This window comes from Prunus persica, chromosome G2 (assembly GCF_000346465.2).
Source record: "Prunus persica cultivar Lovell chromosome G2, Prunus_persica_NCBIv2, whole genome shotgun sequence".
Lineage (NCBI taxonomy): Eukaryota > Viridiplantae > Streptophyta > Magnoliopsida > Rosales > Rosaceae > Prunus > Prunus persica.
Window position 1 is genome coordinate 13190667 of NC_034010.1, and position 20701 is coordinate 13211367.

At 39.2% G+C, this 20701-nt stretch overlaps 2 protein-coding genes and 1 pseudogene across 2 annotated transcripts; 2 read left to right on the top strand and 1 right to left on the bottom strand.

The window, feature by feature from the left end:
• LOC109947534 lies at window positions 15254-18304 on the top strand (annotated as a pseudogene).
• On the bottom strand, window positions 18201-19199 carry LOC109947535 (protein SUPPRESSOR OF npr1-1, CONSTITUTIVE 1-like). Its single transcript, XM_020557955.1, has 3 exons — window positions 19075-19199; window positions 18643-18957; window positions 18201-18534 (listed from the first exon to the last, which is right to left on the bottom strand). The coding sequence occupies exons 1-3, from the start codon at window positions 19174-19176 to the stop codon at window positions 18211-18213; spliced, it is 741 nt and encodes a 246-aa protein (XP_020413544.1). The 5' UTR covers window positions 19177-19199; the 3' UTR covers window positions 18201-18210.
• Window positions 19241-20363, top strand: LOC109947609 (disease resistance-like protein CSA1). Its single transcript, XM_020558168.1, has 2 exons — window positions 19241-19670; window positions 19791-20363. Exons 1-2 carry the CDS (start codon window positions 19575-19577, stop codon window positions 20262-20264), a joined length of 570 nt encoding a protein of 189 aa, XP_020413757.1. The 5' UTR covers window positions 19241-19574; the 3' UTR covers window positions 20265-20363.

Genomic DNA, 20701 nt, shown 5'->3' on the forward strand with positions numbered 1-20701 from the left:
TTTAGGCATACGATGACGATTACACGACGGTATATGAAAAAACCGTCGTTGTATTACTTATACACGACGATTTTTTCATAAACCGTCGTTTGTATTACTTATATTAGACGACGTCTATTGAAAATCCGTCGTCTATATATGCCAAATACGTCTGTTTTTTATTTAAAACCCGTCGTCTTTGTTGTGTATTACTTGCTATTAGATCTTTGAATAATCTGCTATAGTGATGGTCATTGCCTGTATTTTCACTTTATTATAGATAATAGGTTATTGTGTCGGAGATGGATAAGTCATGGATGCACTCGGATAGAAGATCGAAGGCATATGAGTTTGGGGTGGAAGCATTTTTGAACTTTGCTGTAGAAAATCTTCTAACTACAACACATATCCGTTGTCCATGTGTTAAATGTGTTAATTTGAAGTTGTTTGGGGTTGGAATTATAAGGGATCACTTATACTTTAATGGAATTGACCAGAGCTATAAGAATTGGACATTTCACGGAGAACCTTGGGAAGCAACTACTAATGCTAGTAGAAATGTTGAAGAAGATGATGGCCATAGTAGGTACAGTTTTGTGTCTGAAGAAATTAATATGGATGATAATGATTTTGGTGATTTTGGTTCCGATCCGTATGAGTTTGCCAATGTGATTGGGGATGGAGATCAACCAGTGTACCCTGGTTGTAGAAAGTACACGAAGTTATCGGCATTAGTGAAGTTGTATAATTTGAAGGCAAAACATGGGATGAGTGATGTCTGTTTTACAGAATTATTGATACTTCAAGGCGATTTGCTTCCAGAAGGAAATACAATACCAACCTCTATGTATGAGGCTAAAAAGACTTTGTGTGCATTGGGGCTGAGTTATGAGAAAATGCACGCATGCCCCAATGATTGCATCTTGTATAGGAAGGAGTATGAGGATTCAACTAATTGTCCTACTTGTGGTATCTCAAGGTGGAAGGAAGGCAAAGATTCAATCTTGAAAGAGGGTGTGCCAGCGAAGGTGGTGTGGTATTTTCCTCCAATTCCAAGGTTTAAAAGGATGTTTCAATCACATGAGACAGCTAAGAGTTTGACTTGGCATGCTGCTAGAAAATCAATTGACGGTCAGATGTCTCATCCGGCGGATTCCCCGTCTTGGAAACTTCTTGATAATAAATGGCCTGAGTTTGGTAATGAGCCGAGAAACTTGAGATTGGCTCTTTCATCTGATGGATTCAATCCCCACAGTTCTCTAAGTAGCAGATATAGTTGTTGGCCGGTTATCTTAGTTACATATAATCTCCCTCCATGGCTGTGCATGAAACGAAAGTTCATGATCTTAACCTTATTGATTTTCGGTCCTAAACAACCCGGAAATGATATAGACGTCTACTTGGAGCTTTTGATTGATGATTTAAAATCTTTGTGGGATGGGATTAGAGGAGTGTATGATGCACATAATGGAGAATACTTTACACTCAGAGCTGCATTAATGTGGACAATTAATGATTTCCCAGCCTATGGAAACTTATCTGGTTGTGTTGTTAAAGGATATAAAGCTTGTCCAATATGCGGCGATGATACACCTAGTCACAGGTTGAAAAATGGCCACAAAATTTGTTACATTGGGCATAGAAAATGGTTACCAATCAATCATCCATATAGGAGGCAACGTGCAGCTTTTAATGGGAAACCTGAATATGGCATACCTCCAGAGCCATTAACCGGAGAAGAAGTGCTGCATATGGTTGAAAATGGTGACAGAGTTTGTTGGAAGAAGAAATCAATATTCTTTGATCTCGAGTATTTGAAATACCTTCCTGTGAGGCATGCCCTAGATGTTATGCACATTGAGAAGAATGTTTGCGATAGTATTATTGGTACATTGCTGGAGATCCCTGGAAAAAATAAAGATGGGATTTCTGCTCGATTAGATTTATTGAACATGGGGGTCAAAACTGATTTGCAACCCGAGTATGGAGAAAGACGTACTCGTTTGCCTCCTGGGCCTTGGAATTTGTCAAGAGCAGAGAAGAGAGAGGTTTGCAATTCTTTCTATGGTATGAAGGTCCCTGAAGGTTATTCTTCAAATATTAAAAATCTTGTATCTTTACAAGATTCAAGACTTCTTGGCCTTAAATCACATGATTGTCATACCTTAATGCAACAATTGCTCCCTGTGGCAATTCGTTCTGTTTTGGAGAAGCCTGCAAGGTATGCAATAACTCGTTTGTGCTTCTTCTTCAATGATATATGTGCAAAGACTGTTGATGTTTCCAAGCTAGATAAGTTGGAAGAAGATGTAGTAGTTACTCTGTGTTTGCTTGAGAAGTACTTTCCCCCTTCATTCTTTGATATCATGGTTCATCTAGTAGTACATCTTGTCAGAGAAGTTCGTCTATGTGGGCCAGTATATTTTAGGTGGATGTATCCGTTTGAAAGATATATGAAAGTGCTGAAGGGGTATGTTCAGAATCGTACTCGTCCCGAAGGTTGCATTGCTGAGCGGTATATAGCTGAAGAAGCGGTAGAGTTTTGTACTCAGCATTTATCTGATGTTAGTACAGTTGGAGTGCCCTCAAGCCAAAAGATGGGACTTTCAAAGCCATTATCAGGTTGCACAGTGAGCGTAGTTGATCAGGACCTGTTGAATCAAGCACATCTATATGTCTTGGAGAATACGGAGGAAGTCCTACCTTATATCGAGTACGTATGAGTTTTATTCTTTAAGTTTCCATTTTAAATTATTTCTTATGTTTATCTTCTATATTTGGGACCGTAATGCTTGAATTTTTCGTGTCATGTAGGCAACATATGATCCACATCAAGACTGCTTATCCAAAATTTAGAAAGAGAACAAAGTGGCTGCAGGATAAGTACAATAGCACTTTCATTCAATGGCTACGCTTCAAGGTATATGTTGTTGAATAACATATTTCTCTTTTAATTTTCTTCTTATTTCTATGTTAGATTGAATTAAGATATGATTAATTTGCAGGTTTAAAGTGAACTTGAGGAAGACAATCATGGCGTATCAAAAAATTTAAGGTGGCTAGCAGCTGGTCCAAACATGGCAGTGCCATTATATAGGAGCTATCTTATTAAAGGTATTAAATTCAATATCAAGGCACAAGATGATGTGCGGACAACTCAAAATAGTGGAGTTTATTTACTTGCACATACCATGCAAGTTGCTAGTGCCAAGGATAAAAACCCAATTCTCTCAAATATGGGTTTCTATGGTGTCATTCAAGAAATTTGGGACCTTGACTACCAAAAGTTTACAATCCCAGTCTTTAGGTGTGATTGGATAGATAGTTCTGGTCTTGTAGTCGACGAACTTCGATTTACCCTTGTAGATTTGAGTAAAATTGGACATAGGAATGACCAATTTATTTTGGCTTCTCAAGTCAAACAAATATTTTTTGTTGACGACCCGATGCATCGTGGTTGGTCGGTAGTGTTATCAATGCCTAATAGAGAATATAATGATGTTATTGGTGATGAAGTCTTAGGTGATGTGATAATTGAGTGTAAGCCATTTACTAGAGGGATGCCAAATGTTGACACATTTGATGAACTGGTGGGTGAGTTAGGCGGTCAAAATATTCGAGATGGGCGTGAAGATATATGGATTGAATGATGCTTATGTAATTGGCAGTGTATGACATTAATTTTGTAATATATTGTAATGTGATTTCTTCACTTTCTACGTTCAAATAAAACATGACGTTATTGTGAACCAGTTATTCAGCATATTTACCGACGTCTTAAAGCAACGTAACAATGAAGAACCACGACGCTATTGTGAAGCAATTATTCAGGATATCACGTCGGGGAAGGATTAAGAACCACCATGTAATTCAAAATAACACGACTCCAATCCCATAATACCGACGTCTAAAAAACGAGATATATAATCTGAACGTTAAAAAATACGACGTCATCATACATTTTCCACGTCGCAAGTTCTTTTATAAACGAAGAGGAACGAAATGAATTCCGACGGTAATTCATTATAACCGCCATCTAATATTAATTAAACGACGTTATTTGTAATACGGCTCTCATCATAATCAACGCCATCTATATGTTCTGTAATACGGCTCTCATTTATTTAGAACCGACGTTGTTTAGAAGTTCAACGTCATCTATATTAATAAGTGCGTCGTGAGTAATGAATACATATAAATACAACGTCGACAATATAAATGCCACCGACGTTGTTTCACATTTCAACGTCAACTATATAAATACATACGTCGTAAATAATGACACTAACAACTATTTCCACGTCATCTTTTTTAGAAAAATCGAAGTGGAAAATTTATTTCACGACGGTTGTTTGTAAATAAGAGACGTAGTAGATTTCAATAACGTTGTCTTCTCATGTATTTAAAGACGTCATATTTTTTCTTGTCGTGAAAATTATATTTAACGGCATAGTGTTTTAGTTGTCGTCGTTATACGTCTATCTTGCGGCCTTGTTCTTTTAATATGTGTCATATTTTTCCTTTTTAACGACGGTGATTTGTTTGAGTTGGTCGTCTATTCTCATCCTCGACTATTTTTTAGAACTTTAGCAGACTAAACACGTCTGTTTTTATTTGTTTTCGACGTTGTTTTATTTAACAACGTCTAATATTTATCATCGTTGTTTGTTTCTGAAAATAGGACGTATAAATTTTGTAATACGACTCTCATATATTTGTAACCGACGTTGTTTCGTTGTTCAACGTCTACTCTATAAATACATAGGTCGTAAATAATGACACTGACAACTATTTCCACGTCATCTTTTATAGAAAAATCGAAGTGGAAAATTTATTTTACGACGGATGTTTTTATATAGGCGACGTAGTAGGTATCAATAACGTCGTCTTCTAATGTATTTAAAGACGTCATATTTTTTATTGTCGTGAAAATGATATTTAACGGCGTCTTATTTTAATGTTCGTCGTTGTATGTCTATCTTGCGGCCTTGTTCTGTTAATATGTGTCATATTTTTCCTTTTTAACGACGGTTTTTTTAGAGAGTTGGTCGTCTATTCTCATCCTCGACTGCTTTTTTAGATCTTTTTGCAGTACAAAGACGTCGTTTTGTATTTGTTGATGACGTTGTATATTTTAACAACGACGGTGATTTAGCGTCGTGGTTTATGAGGGAAAAGATGACGGTGGATTCCACGACCATTGAAAAACCGAATACACGACGGTGATTTACCGTCGTCTTTTTGCTTTTTTGTAGTAGTGTGAATACATTCTTTAAATGCACTTTCGGAACCCCAAACAACCTCAGAAGTCCAAAATCCACCATATGTCACAGCATTGCTGTGGGTTGGAGGCATGGAGTCGTTCCCTTTTCGAGAAGGTATTATGCGACCCAATCTGTAAATTCCCGATGTGTTCATTCTTCAATCTATTCAGCCACTTGTTCTAAATAACATATATATATATATGTTTTGACTTGAAAGTTTGTAGGTTTTGGATAGGGATATGAATTCTTCTTCTTCTTCTCCTCTTCCTTTTCCAGCTCCCCTTCAAGAAAAATACGGTGTGTTTTTGTTTGGGCCTAAAAATTCCACACCCCAGCCCAATTAAACACTGGCCCATATCAAATGACTGAAGGATGGGCCTTATCTCCAGAAATCAGCCCAAATGACTTAGAAGCCCATACTTTCAAAAATAAATGGCAAAGGTTCAAAAAATACGAAAATTACAATCACAATTGCCATTTAATGGTAACTTAATACCAAAGCAGATCAAAGACCTCCAAAATTGGATTAAGCCCAGCCTCTGAAAAATTCTCATCACTTGATTTCAAAACCCAAAAGAAAGCCAGCAGATCTTTTTACTAAAGAAAGTTTTCTCAAGAGAGCTCCACGTGACTTTGACTTTGGAAAAGTCAAAATTTTCAACTATCACGGAAGAAGTGACAGAGAGTTAATGAAGACAGTTCTTATAGGAGAAACTTCTCCATTTCTTTAGCCAGGGAAAAAAGATCAAAATCCCTTCTCAAAATGCAGAAAGGCTCTGCACCTAAGCAAGTTATATTTCCAAGAGAGAACAGGGAGCAAGGGAATTGTTCACCATATGAAGCAAATTGACCATTATGGCAGATTGGATTCTTACAAATGAACAAAATAGAGAAACAAGAAGAGTTGGATTTCTTTTAGGAAAAAGCAAGGAAAAGACCACCATGAAAGCTGGCTATTGATGGCTCTTCTCTACCAAAAAAATAAAATAACTCCCCTTTTTGTGGCATTAAAAAGAGAAAATATTTTTGAAAGATATGCCGCCCAGTATTAAAGATTAAAAACCCCACTCCATCAGTTTTTCTATAAACGGGAGAGGGGGTGAACAGTTCAAGGACAGCCGAAAAAATCAATCAAGACAAAAACTCTCAAAGTCATAACTGACAAACTCACAAAGATCAATTGATCTCAAAAAGCCTCAGACACTGAAGCAACCAAAGCTCTTTGATCCACTAGAACAAATCAACTAGAATTCAAATATCTGATTTTAGTTCAATTCAGAGAAACAATTTTACAAAGCGAGATTTCTCTCGTTACAAATATGGTTTAGCACAAAGCCAAGTCAGGCAGAGTCTGGGTTTTTACAATATGAAAACCTCAACAAATTTACAGAAAGTCATGATCAAGCTGAACAGGTACTATAGTCCAACTCCAGCCCAATTATCATCAATCCAGCCACTTTTGCCCTTCTCAGACCAAAGAGTCTCCAATTATGCCCGTTCAAAAGGTCTTCCAGGGCCTGAAATAGATCGAAGCTCTGCCAAACTCAAACATTAGTATCGATTTCTAGCTGAAACTCATCAATTGAAAGTGATGACAATTCAATCCAACATAAACACATCCAATCCAGTCTCGTTCAGAGGCAGCTACCTAGGCAGAAAATGAAGTCCAACGTTCTGTTCTCTTTTTTGGACTTGACATTTCTTTGTTAAGTTCTGTAATAGGCAGTTCTGCTTAAAACAGGTTTGCTTTCCTTTCATTTATTCTGGCCAAAACTACCAGTTTTGTATTGTGAAAAATTGTGAAAGTCGTCACCAATCTGAGGCAGGAAAAGAACTTACTTGGGAGATATTCCTCATCTAAATTCACAATCGCTTGTTTAGAATAAGTAACTTGGGGCGCAAGTTATCTATTTTTAAGAAGTCTGCTAGGGTTTTTATTGCTAGCAGTGGCTCGCTATACACGAAACAAAGTTGACTTGTTGACCAGACAATGGTTTTCAAGTCAATGGGGAACTTTACCCTACCATCACATGATTAGATAAAAAATGGGTGAACAGTTTATTAGTTTCAGACGTGAGGACACACGCGATGCTTTTACCAGCCATCTTCACAAGGCTTTACTTGGGAAGAACATTGACACATACATAGATAACAGACTTGAGAAAGGAGACGACATTGGACCTACCCTTCTAGAAGCAATCGAGAAATCGAAAATTGCATTAGTCATTTTCTCAAAAGACTATGCTTCTTCCACATGGTGTTTGAAAGAACTTGTGAATATATTAGAATGCAAGAAAAGCTATGGACAGATTCTTATACCCATTTTTTATCGCATAGATCCATCACATGTACAAAAATAACTGGGAACTTATGCACTTGAAGATCGTCCACCTAAGCACACTAGGGATAAGGTGGCCAACTGGAAGGCTTCTTTGGAGGAAGCATCCAATATGTCTGGGTTTCCTTATTCCAGCAAAACAAAGTATACTAAATCTCTAACTTGTATCAATTCCTACTTTTTATCATTTGATTCATACTTACTATTGTCTGTCTTCCAAACAATATTTGCCAGGAGGACAGAGGCCGATTTTGTTGAGGAAGTTGTTCAAGATATTTTGACAAAATTGAATCGTAAATTGTCAAGGAATTGAAAGGGTCTGGTTGGAATTAAAAAGAAATTTGAGAAAATTGAGTCGTTATTATGCTTGAATTCACCAGATGTTTGCTGTGTAGGCATTTGGGGCATGGGTGGTGTTGGCAAGACCACCCGTACGACCCTCATGTTCAAGGCCCAACCCGTTGGATTGATCATGCTAGACCTCTTAGCCCACATGTCTAGATTTGTTGTACAGTAGTAGGTAGACTACGGTTGGTGGCAGTAGTTGGTAGATGCCGGTAGGTGACATTGTATCTTAGCCACCTACCATGATGGTAGGTGGGATAGGGAATGTATATAAGGAGGATGTCACATTGTGAATCCTCACCTCACAACTTGTAAAGCATTGAGTAGCAATACAAGCATATATTCTCCCAAACTTTCTTAACCGTTCTTACTATGTTCTTGCTCTTGCGATTGTTCTTTGCTTAGTTCGATCTTGTATTGTAAGAAGGAGGCTGACTTAGCTTGTTCGAGAGGCAATCAAGTCTAAGGCCACAAGGAAGGATGACTCCGAAAAAGTCATCCCGTGACAGTTGGTATCAGAGTGAAAGCTCGAATCATTCGAAGAAGCATGTCGAAGAGCGGATTAGATGTGGAGACAGACTTGTCCAAGGTCAACATGGATCGTGGTGGAAAATCAAAGAGGGAACAATCTAGAGATGTGGTAGCCATGATGGAGAAGCGGCTTTCTAACATGGAGATTGTCGTGGTCGAGTTCGATCAGCGACTCGAGGAGGATGTCCTTACGAAGACGGGCTTCGAAGCTGTGGTGGAAGAGCTTCAAGGCCAATTCCAGTGAGCCCTCAACTCTGCGTTAGACAACATCAAGCTAGATGTTCAAACCAAGATGGATCACTTCTTAGTGGAGCTTACTTCGCTTCGTGACGAGGTGAAGGATGTGAAGGGAGATTGGGCTTTGTGCAAGGAAGCTGTCTTGAACAAGTCCCGGACTCCGAAGAAACCCAAGGTGCTAGATTCTTTCAAGCCCAAATCTTATAATGGGAAGAGGAAGGCGAAGGAGCTGGACACTTTCTTGTGGAATATCGAAAGGTATTTCAAGTATCTGAAGCTCGAGGATGATGAGCCCAAGATCAATACGGCAACGTTGTTTCTCGCCGACAATGCTCTGATGTGGTGGCGTCGTCGATCTATGGAGATCGAACAAGGTATGTTTACACTTGAGACTTGGGATGATTTTAAGAAGGATATTATGTTGCATTTCTATCCAGAGAATGCCAAGTATGAGGCAAAGGAGAAGCTGAGATGGCAAAAGCAAATTGGGAGTGTGAAGGACTATGTCGCCACGTTCACCAACCTGTTGTTCGAGGTGCCTAGCATGACAGATGAAGACAAGCTCATGTACTTCATGAGTGGCCTACAGAATTGGGCCGAGCTAAAGTTACAAAGGAGACACGTCCAAACCTTGTCAGAGGCAATTGCTGCAGCTGAGTCTCTTATTGAGTTCAAGAGGAGTGATCAAGGCGACTCCAAGTTCAAAGGAAAGAAAGGTGGCAGTGGATCCGATGGGGGAGGCAACAAGCCAAAAGAGGGTAGCAAGTCAGGAGATAATTCTGACGGTCACAAGTCATCCTATAAGAAGAATGACAAAGGTGATAAGGGGAAAGACAAGTCGAAGCTAGCTTGCTACTTGTGCGATGGAGCGCACATGATGCGGGATTGTCCAAAAAAGAAAGCTCTGAATGCTATGAACCAAGAGAAGTAAGAGAAGGCCGAGAGGGAAGCAGGAATGAGGGCCATTCACCGCTTCAATGCCTTGCAAGCCAAAGGAGCTCAACCACAGGTTCAAGCTAAATGAGTGATGTTCGTCGACGCCATGGTGAATGGCAAGACAACCCGTTGCCTAGTGGATATAGGTGCTTCGCACAACTTTATCTCCTTGCAGGAATCAAAGAGACTTGGGTGTCGAGTCTCGAAGGAAGCAGGCAGTATGAAGACGGTGAATTCAACTGCCAAGCCTATTGATGGAGTAGCTCGTGCTGTGGAGCTACACATTGCCACTTGGAAGGGAGTAGCTGACTTCTCCATGATCTTGATGGATGACTACGATGTCGTGCTAGGAATGGAGTTCATGGACAAGGTAAAGGCATTTCCCATCCCATTTTACAATACTATGTGCATTGCACAGGGTGGAACAATGCCATGCATAGTGCCAATAGTGAGGCAACAAAGCGAGACAAAGCTTTTGTCAGCCATGCAATTTTCCAAGTCTTGGAAGAAGGGCGAACCAACGTTCCTTGCAACTATGAAGATGGATGTAGTTGAGAAGGAAGTCCAACCAGTCCTGAAAGTTGTGTATGCAATCCTTAAAGAATTTGCAGATGTCATGCCCAAGGAGCTGCCCAAAACCTTACCAGCTAGGAGAGAGGTGGATCATGCCATTGAGTTGGAACTGGGTGCCAAACCCCCTGCCAAAGCGTCGTACCGGATGACACCTCCTGAGTTGGAGGAATTCAGGAAGCAGTTAAAGTAGTTGTTGGACGCTGGGTACATCCAACTGTCCAAGGCCCCTTATGGTGCCCTAGTTCATTTCCAGAAGAAGAGGGAGGGAACACTGAGATTGTGCACCGACTACATGACGCTAAACAAGGTGACCATCAAAAACAAGTATCCAATCCCTTTGATTGTAGATTTGTTTGATCAGTTGGGAGGAGCGAAGTACTTCACCAAGTTGGACTTGCGCTCAGGATACTATCAAGTGAGGATCGCACCGGGAGATGAACCAAAGACCGCATGTGTGATGAGATATGGGTCTTACGAGTTCCTTGTCATGCCGTTCGGCTTGACTAAAGCCCCTGCAACATTTTGCACTCTTATGAACAAGGTATTCCATCCTTTCTTGGACAAGTTTAATGGGAACCACCAATCAAGGTACCAGAGTTGTGGTCTTTCCTGGGATTGGTGAACTACTATCGCAGGTTCATCAAGGGATATTCAGCCATAGCCCACCCCTTGACCGATTTGCTAAAGAAGAACAAGACGTGGGAATGGACACCCTGATGCCAGCATGCCTTCGATGAGTTGAAGAGGGCTCTTATGGAGGAACCAGTGCTGAGACTTCCGGATCTGAGCAAACCTTTTGAGGTACACACTGATGCATCAGATTTTGATTTTGGTGGTGTACTCATGCAGGATGGACACCTATTGGCTTTCGAGAGTCGGAAGCTCAATGACACGAAGCAGAGGTATACCGTTCAAAAGAAGGAGATGAGAGCCGTAGTGCATTGCTTGCGGACTTTGAGGCACTACTTACTTGGTTCTCAGTTCGTGGTCAAGACTGACAATGTTGCCACAAGCTACTTTCAGTCCCAACAGAAGTTGTCACCCAAGCAGGCTAGGTGGCAAGACTTCTTGGCAGAGTTCGACTACAAACTGGAGTACAAGCAAGGGATGACAAATGTCGTTGCCGATGCCTTAAGCAGGAAGGCCGCACTAGCAGCTGTCACACAACCCCAGAGTTCTCTCATGCAGAGGATACGAGAGGTCTTGTTGCATGATCCCCAAGCCAAAAGTCTGTTGGAGCTTGTCAAAGATGGGGTTCCTCCAACACTTTATGGGGTTCTCTATGCAACAGGGAAGAAGATCTATGTTCAAAGGTGGGACAATCTGAGGCGAGAACTACTGAAGGAGTGTCATGACTCGAAGTGGGCGGGACATCCGGGCACTCATCGAACATTAGCCTTGATGAGTGAAGCTTACTATTGGCCACAGATGCGGGAAGATGTAGACTCGTTCGTGCGGACTTGCCTTGTATGCCAACAAGACAAGACATTGCAGAAGCAGCCGAGCGGGTTGCTAGAGCCACTTCTCGTTCCAACCAGACCATGAGAGAGTTTGTCCATGGACTTCATTGTGAGTCTACCCAAGTCAGAAGGGTGTGGCTCAATTTTGGTGGTGGTCGACAGGTTCATCAAGTATGCTACCTTCATCCCCGAACCGGTAGATTGCAATGCGGAGGAAGCTGCACGCTTGTTTCTGAAGCTTGTTTCTGAAGCATGTGGTGAAGTATTGGGGGATCCCCAAGAGTATTATCAGTGACCGTGACACTCGCTTCACTGGTAAACTGTGGACGGAGCTCTTCAGGCTACTTGGCTCACAGTTGAACTTTTCTACCAGCTTTCACCCACAGACAGATGGTCAGACGGAGCGGCTGAATGTGCTATTGGAGCTATACCTAAGGCACTATGTGAGTGCCAACCAGCGAGATTGGGCAACGTTGTTGGATGTTGCAGAGGTGTGACGCAAGAGTGTACCAAGGTGCTTTGAGTACTTTGTCAAATGGAAGAGCCTGCCAGAGTCCGAAGGCAATTGGGAGAAACAAGAGTCCTTGTGGAAGTATAAGGACATCATCGAAGCATTCGAACGAGACGGATCTACCGCGGCAACGAGGACCTTACTGGATTAGGTGGGGGAGAATGTCACGGCCCGCATGTTCAAGGCCCAACCTGTTGGATTGATCATGTTAGACCTCTTAGCCCACATGTCCAGATTTGTTGTACAGTAGTAGGTAGACTACGGTTGGTGGCAGTAGTTGGTAGATACCGGTAGGTGACATTGTATCTTATCCACCTACCATGATGGTAGGTGGGATAGGGAATGTATATAAGGAGGATGTCACATTGTGAATCCTCACCTCACAACTTGTAAAGCATTGAGTAGCAATACAAGCATATATTCTTCCAAACTTTCTTAAGCGTTCTTACTGTGTTCTTGCTCTTGCGATTGTTCTTTGCTTGGTTCAATCTTGTATTGTAGGAAGGAGGCTGACTTAGCTTGTTCAAAAGCGATCAAGTCTAAGGTGGCACGGAAGGAAGACTCCGAAAAAGTCATCCCGTGACACGATGATGTATTTCACAGGCAGTCCTCTAAATTTGAAGTTTGTTGTTTTCTTGCAAATGTCAAGGAGAAATCAGAACAAACGGATGGACTACATCAATTGCGAAATAAACTTGTTGGTGAGATATTAAGGACAGAGATATAAACATCGGCACTCATATTCAAGATAGGCTCAGGCCTACGAAGGCGGTCATTGTTCTTGATGATGTGAATGCTCGAAAACAACTAGAAGTTCCTGTTGGTGATCATGATTAGTTCTGCCAAGGAAGTTGAATCATTATAACAGCAAGACATAAAGGCCTACTTGAGCAAAAAGTTGACCATTGGTGGTAATTAAAATCTATCATGTGAAAATTACTTTAGGTAATTGGTTTATTTTAATCCTCCTCCTTTGAAATGACCTGGGTTATTTTTCAATTTTGGCAAATAGAGTCCAAGTTTGTTTTGTTAAAAATAACCCGATAGTCAGATGGGTTGGCCTGCAGAAATTGAGCCCAAACACCATCATCCATGTACCAAATATATAAATAAACCTCAATTCCATTTGAAATTCGGCACTTGTGCAAATATATTTGCTTACTCCTACATCCCCAGAATAATCACAACATACACATTTGTACAAAGACAAAAGGTTGAAAACAAAATTAGTGTCTTATAAAAATTTGCATTCAAGGTCTACTTTTTATTATTTATTAATATATAAGCAATAGTTTAAATTAATTCAAATTATATATTCAAATTTGAGTATAACCAGACGGACTCCCACGTCTTGAATGTTCAATATCTATTTGATTGTGTCTGCGCCTTCAGTGTCTACTTGGTTGTTTAATATATGCAACTAGATGGTAACGTCTATACTGGAGGAATTAAAGAAATTTAAACACGAAGACTATCTGGATCTTTGCAATATAAAAAATGTATAGTAGGTAATGGAATCCAGACCAAGACGACATAAGAGTCACACACAACACATCTTTTCACAGGATATATATATATATATATATATATATATATTCATTTTTGTTAATAGCAAGTTGTTTTTAAAAGGACAGATTACAAAAGATTCTCAAATTATGGGGTTATTTTCAAGTTCATATCTATTTTTGGGAATATTTACAATTACATACACACACTCCCGGAAAATCTTTAATTTACTTTCTCCGTTACATAAGTGAATCTATTAGATGTCTGTGTATCAAAAGTGGGATCTACTTTTTTTTAATGACATGGACTTCCACTTGGACAAAAAATTATTAAAATAGTTTTTATTTTGTTTTAATTATTTTACTTGGATTTTCATTTTCTTCCGTCGACATGGCACAATATAAGCCAATTCACGTGGGACCTTTGATTACTACGTCATCATTTAACAGAGTATTTGACGGAAACTTTTGGTACGAAGTTGATACAAAAAAAACTTTAGGTAGAAAAGTTTGAATTTCGAAAAACTTCCGGATAATAAAGTAAAATTTATCCTATTTTTATTATAGAAAGAAACTCAATTTTAAGTCTTCTCCCATTCCATCCCATGTACTATAAATAATTGTTAAAAAAGAAAAAAAAAACTCAATTCCATTTGAAATTCGATACCTGTGCATATATTTGCTTCTTTTTTTTTTTTTGGTCAACCTGTGCATATATTTGCTTACTCCCACATAATCAGACCAATTTCAAGACACAAAAGGTCGAGTCAGCTCCAAGCAAAAAATTGAAAACAAAATTGATGTTAGAAAATGTTGCGTTAAATTAGTATTTTATTATTATACAAGTGATAATTTAACGTACTTATTTGGGTTCTTTGCAATATAAAAAAGTGTACAGTGGGTAATGGAATCCTGCAAGACGACACAAGAGTCGCGCACCACATCTTTTTCACAGGTTTTTGTTTTTCGTAACAATCCATTTTTTTTAAATAGTATTTATAATCTCTCTGTAACTTGGTTCTTGATCTGGGGGCAATCCCACAGACTTACAGGTTACAACACTTTAGGAATCAATTCTCTATCAAAAGACCAGCCTGAGTGTCCATGTATGTACGCAATTCTTGTGGGAGCATCTGTTCCCCAAACTGATTTCTCTTCTAATATATGGGTACCGCATACTGCCCAACGATGCCCTGAGAAGAGGAAGAAGAAAAAACAAGGGCAAACATATATAAGAACACAACTTATTGCTGAAAAGAAAGAAATCAGAACCAAAAGAAAGTCCGTATGGCAATATAATTTTGTAAAGCAAGTAGGAAAGGAGAAGTAGACAGTAGTGATATCCATTGATCGAATTTAATGAACTAATTGCTCATCCCATGATCAATGACAGCTTCAAAAGATCATCTACGGTAGAAATTAATTTCTAGGCCGATTAACCTGTTTCTTTTCATTAAAGTCATTCAAATACGGTGTACTTAGTTATTTTTATATTTTGATTTAAATCTTAGGGTTGGATACATGTAATGCATGTTTTGACTTGTACGTTTGCAGGTTGTGTATAGGATATGAATTCTTCTTCTTCTTCTCCTCCTTGAGCAGGGGTTTCTTAGAAAGCAGTTGGTTGCAGAGACTAATTAAGCGAGATCAGATTTTAGCTAAATTAGTCTGGTTGTGATAAACTTGTACGTTTCCATTCAAGTGAAGACTTCATAAATTCTGCAGGAACAATTAATGGATACCAGTACAGCCGCTGAACCCTCCTCTCCAACCTTTTCATCCTCTTCATCCTTCTCCTTAGACGATGAGATGTACGACGTGTTCTTGAGCTGTAGATGTCAAGACACACGCAACACCTTCACGGACCACCTCTACTGGAGGTTAAAAACAGCCTGAGTCGACGTCTTTATTGACGAGAACGAACTAAGAGAAGGGGAAATTATACCAGACGAACTCAAGCAAGTAATCGAACAGTCCAAGATCGCTGTCATCATCTTCTCAAGGAGGTATGCAGATTCCATAAGGTGTCTTGAGGTGCTGGAGAAGATCATGGAGTGTAGAAGAACACTGGGGAGAATGGTTTTGCCAATTTTCTACCATGTTGATTCTAAAGATGTCAAGAAACAAACTGGTAGTTTTGCAGAAGCATTCCAGACACATGAAGTGCGCTTCCACGGAGTTAAAGATAAGGAAGAAAAGATACTGTCTTGGAGAAAGTGTCTAACTGAAGCTGCAGGTCTGGACGGCTTAAGCAACAATGATGGGTACTTATTTGGATTTCTTTGTTTTTCTTTTCTTCATTTTGTTAGTGTTTCAGTCACTCCTCCTTACAATATCAAATATATTTCTAATAATGTTTACAAAATAAATTTAGTGAGATTCTAAAATTTTGGTTCAGCAATTTCTGAATCCATGTTGAACTAATATAATATTCAAATCTTATTTAATACCAAGCTCTGTATTCGTATTGAGTAAGATATTAATTAGTTCAATTTAATCTTGTCGTTGCCTAATAATAAATCTTACTTTTGCTAAATCTTACCAGGTATGAAGGAAGGTTTATCAGTGAAATTATTGGTAAGGTCACTCAAAAGTTGAAGAGCACATGCTTAGACATAGCCAGCAAACAAGTTGGAATAGATTCTACCATGCAAAAGAGCAGTAATTATGCAGAGGTTCAGGTTGTGGATAGGAATATGAATTTTTCTTCTCCTCCTCCTCCTCCTTTGGCTGACCCCCTTCAAAAAATGTACGATGTGTTTCTTAGTTTCAGAGGTGAGGACACACGCGATGCTTTTACCAGCCATCTTCACGTGGCTTTACTTCGGAAGAACATTGACACCTACATCGATAACAGACTTGAGAAAGGAGACGACATTGGACCTACCCTTCGAGAAGCAATCGAGAAATCTAAAATTGCAATAGTCATTTTCTCAAAAGACTACACTTCTTCTACATGGTGTTTGAAAGAACTAGTGCATATACTTGAATGCAAGAAAAGCTATGGACAGATTGTTATACCCATTTTTTATCGCATAGATCCATCACATGTACGAAAGCAGCAGGGAACTTATGCACTTGAAGATCGTCCACTTAAGCGCAGTAGGGATGAGGTGGCCAACTGGAGGGCTGCTTTGGAGGAAGCAGCCAATATGTCTGGGTTTTATTATTCAAGCAAAACCGGGTATACTAAATCTCTAACTTGCATCAATTTATTTTTGTGATAATTTGATTCATATACTTTTTCATAATGATATTTGACAGGAGGACAGAGGCTGAGTTTGTTGAGAAAGTTGTTCACGATGTTTTGACAAAGTTGAATCGCAAATTTTCCAGTGATTTAAAGGGTCTGGTTGGAATTGAAAAGAAAATTGAGAAAATTGAGTCGTTATTATGCTTGGATTCACCAGGTGTTTGCTGTGTAGGTATTTGGGGCATGGGTGGTATTGGCAAGACCACCCTTGCTGATGCTGTATTTCACAGGTTATCCTCTAAATTTGAAGCTTGTTGTTTTCTTCCAAATGTTAGGGAGAAATCAGAACAAACGGATGGACTAAAACAATTGCGAAATACACTTCTTGGTGAAATATTAAAGAATTCCTTTAATATCAACACTCCATCTATATATACCACTTCATATTCAGGATAGGCTCAGGCGTACCAAGGCGCTCATTGTTCTTGATGATGTGAATGCTAAAAAACAACTAGAAGTTCTTGTTGGTGATCATGATCAGTTCTGCCAAGGAAGTCGAATCATTATAACAGCAAGAGATACAGGCCCACTTGAGCAAAAAGTTGACCATGCGAAGATAATCAAAGTTGAGGGATTAGGTTCTGATGAAGCTCTTCAGCTCTTTCATTCGCATGCTTTTAAAAATAAGTCTCCAACTGATGAAGCTCTTCAGTTGTCGAGAGAGGTGGCAGAGTATAGTAAGGGCAATCCATTAGCTCTTAAAGTTATGGGGTCCTCATTCCTTCATTGCAAGAGCAAACAAGAGTGGGAAGTTCAATGGAAAAAACTGAAACGAGTTCCCATCGGAGAAATCCATAAGGTGTTGAGAGTAAGTTACGATGGATTAGATGACAATGAGAAGGAGATATTTCTTGATATAGCATGTTTTCATAAAGGCTATAAGAGGAATGATGTAGAAAGAATGTTAGATACATGTGATTTCTTTGGGGAAACAGGAATCAATGATCTTATTTTCGAAGCGCAACTAGATTTCCAATTGATGGGTGTAGCTCTTTAACCGCTGTACCTGATAAATTTAGAAACTCCAGATGTTCCATAGCCTCCGATATTTCTGGGAAGTGTTGAAAGTTATAGCAACCACTGAGATCAAGGCTCTCCAGATATTTCAACTTCCAAATGTTCACTGGGAGACTCACAAGGCTTTCACAAGCCAACAACTTACTCAAATCTAGCACTGTTGTATTCCTGGGAAGCTCCCAAAACTCACGAAGTGATTCGCAGCCCTCTAGACTAAAAGAACCCGAGAGTTTCAGCTTACAAGTGTTGCTTGGAAGACTCTTAAAGGTATTCACAATATGTAATATCTAAGTGAGATATTTTTTCATGGGACCAAACTGATGAAGGCAATTCCTCTATTGCTGTCTGACATAAATTTAAGAATTCAAGATTGCATGGCATCTCGGGAAGATTTTTGAGATTTGTGCACCACTCGAGGTCAAGATAAGTAAGCTTGCTAAGATGTTGAAAATATGAAGGAATTTCAACCAAACTTTGACAGCCATTCAGATTTATATGCTCAATTTTTGGACTTCGAGATAGATTTGGGACTTCAATTAGATGTTTGGAGAAACCAAGATTGATCCATTTTAAGTTCGCAGGACTCTACAACAAAATTAAAGAGAAATGACAAGAATTAATAACTTAGCTTGCAGATTATTACTTTCTAGTCCACATGTTATACAAGAACTTAAATAAGCATATATAACATACCTGGTCTTCATTCCAAAGTTGCCCCACAACTTGGCTGTACGACATTTCAAGGACAACAAGATTTTGAGCAGAAAATTTTGATGGCAAAGATTTCAAAGGATATTTGTAGTACCAGTCAAGATATCTAAGAGAATTGGGAAAATCAAGGGAAACAATTAATGGGTACTTCTGGAGACTTGAATTGCCACACAGAAGATGACAATAACCGACACGTAGCCACCTCAGTTGATACATCTTTTCGAAGTTTGCATCTTTCAAGTGTAGGCTTTCAATCTCAAACCAGTCAATGGATATGGCTTGAACATATCCGTCTCTCTGACAATAAAGAGCAAAATATAAATATAAATATAATATAACGAAAAAAGTTTAATCAAAATTACATTTGTAGGAATAATGTGATTTGTTTATTGTAAATGTGAATAATTAAAATACCTGATTATTTGTCAATACTTGATAGACATCCTCTGTAATGAACAACCTACTGCATTGTTCTCGAGCAATTTCCCTACCCATTTCTTGCACCAAATCATGCATCTCTATCTGTCCTTTTGACCATCCTTCTTTTGCGATTGATATGAGAGACCTATTGCAACAACCTTGAGGTTATCCCTGACGACCTCTTTCGCTTAACCTCATTACAAGAGTTAAATCTGAGTTGGACCGAAATTAAGAACATACCTGCAAGCATCAAACAAGCTGCTCAGCTGTCTCGCCTGTTCCTCAACGGTTGCAAGAGCCTTGAATTTTTACCAGAGCTCCCCTCATTGCTGCAATATCTTGAAGCACATGCTTGCACGTCACTAAAGACAGTGTCTAGTTCAAGCCCTGCAATCACACAAGGTTGGGAAGAATATATATTTTCTCGAGGGCTTCATGAGAAACATATATTTTCTGATTGCCCAAAGTTGGATGAGAATGCACGAAACAACATAATGGGTGATGCACAGCTCAGAATTATGCGATTGGCAATTGCGTCGTCAAAGTTTAAACAAGACAAAATTGAAGAAGCATCATATAATTCAGATGAGGTCTCTCTCTCTCTCTCTCTCTCACGCACACACTTTGTCTGTCTAGCTCACTTCTGTTGAAGAAGTTGCTCTCTTTTTTTCACGAGTTTAATAACTATGATGTCCATATTCATGGTACAGGAATCTTTCATTGCCATTACTTGTTCTGCGAATGAAATTCCAAATTGGTTCAGTCATCAAAGTGAGGGATCTTCAATAAAGATTGAGCTTCCTCGTGATTGGTTTAGCACAGATTTCTTGGGTTTCGCTCTATCTCTTGTTGTTGCTGCTACTACAGGTTATATGAAGATTGGATGCAAGTACAACTTCAAAACTAGTAATGGCGAAAGCCATAAAATCAACCATCGTTTGAATTATAGGTTTGAAAGCCAAGAATATTCTCTTGATGAGGTGTTTGTGTGGTGGTATAATAATGTCTTCGAAGAAGTTGTAGAAGGAGCTCAAAGCCCCACTGCGTTTTACAAACTTGTTACTGAGGTCAATGTTGACTTCAACGTATTGACTGTTTATGACCAACCCCTTCCTGTGGAAAAGTGTGGGATATGTCTGTTGTATGGCAAAGACGCTGAGATGATAAAGCAGAGGGCTTTGTAGATCAAGCCAATATCCCTAAATTCAAATTTTCATTTTATTTGAGCTGTTTGCAAAACTTATGGCTGAGGATGCTTTTTGAGTTTGTTTGGCTTAGGTTGTTCAGTGTTGGGGATGTCTGTCTTGACAAATAACAAGGTATTTTATCATATATTCACATTTACAATTGTGGGAACCTAATTAAATCAAAACCCTAGGTCAAATAATTAGGCCAATCAATTTGAGAATTATTTGACCTAATTAGGAGTTACCTAACCTAATTGGGAATTACCTAATCAAATTGGGGGTTACTTGATCCTCGCCTTAATTAGGGATTCGGTTAAATCCATAATCCCTAAATACACCAACCACACCAACCTCATCAACTACACCAACCCCACCAACCTCTTCAAGGCCACTATAAATACTCGGTTACGCACAAGGATGAGGTACGTCTAAAT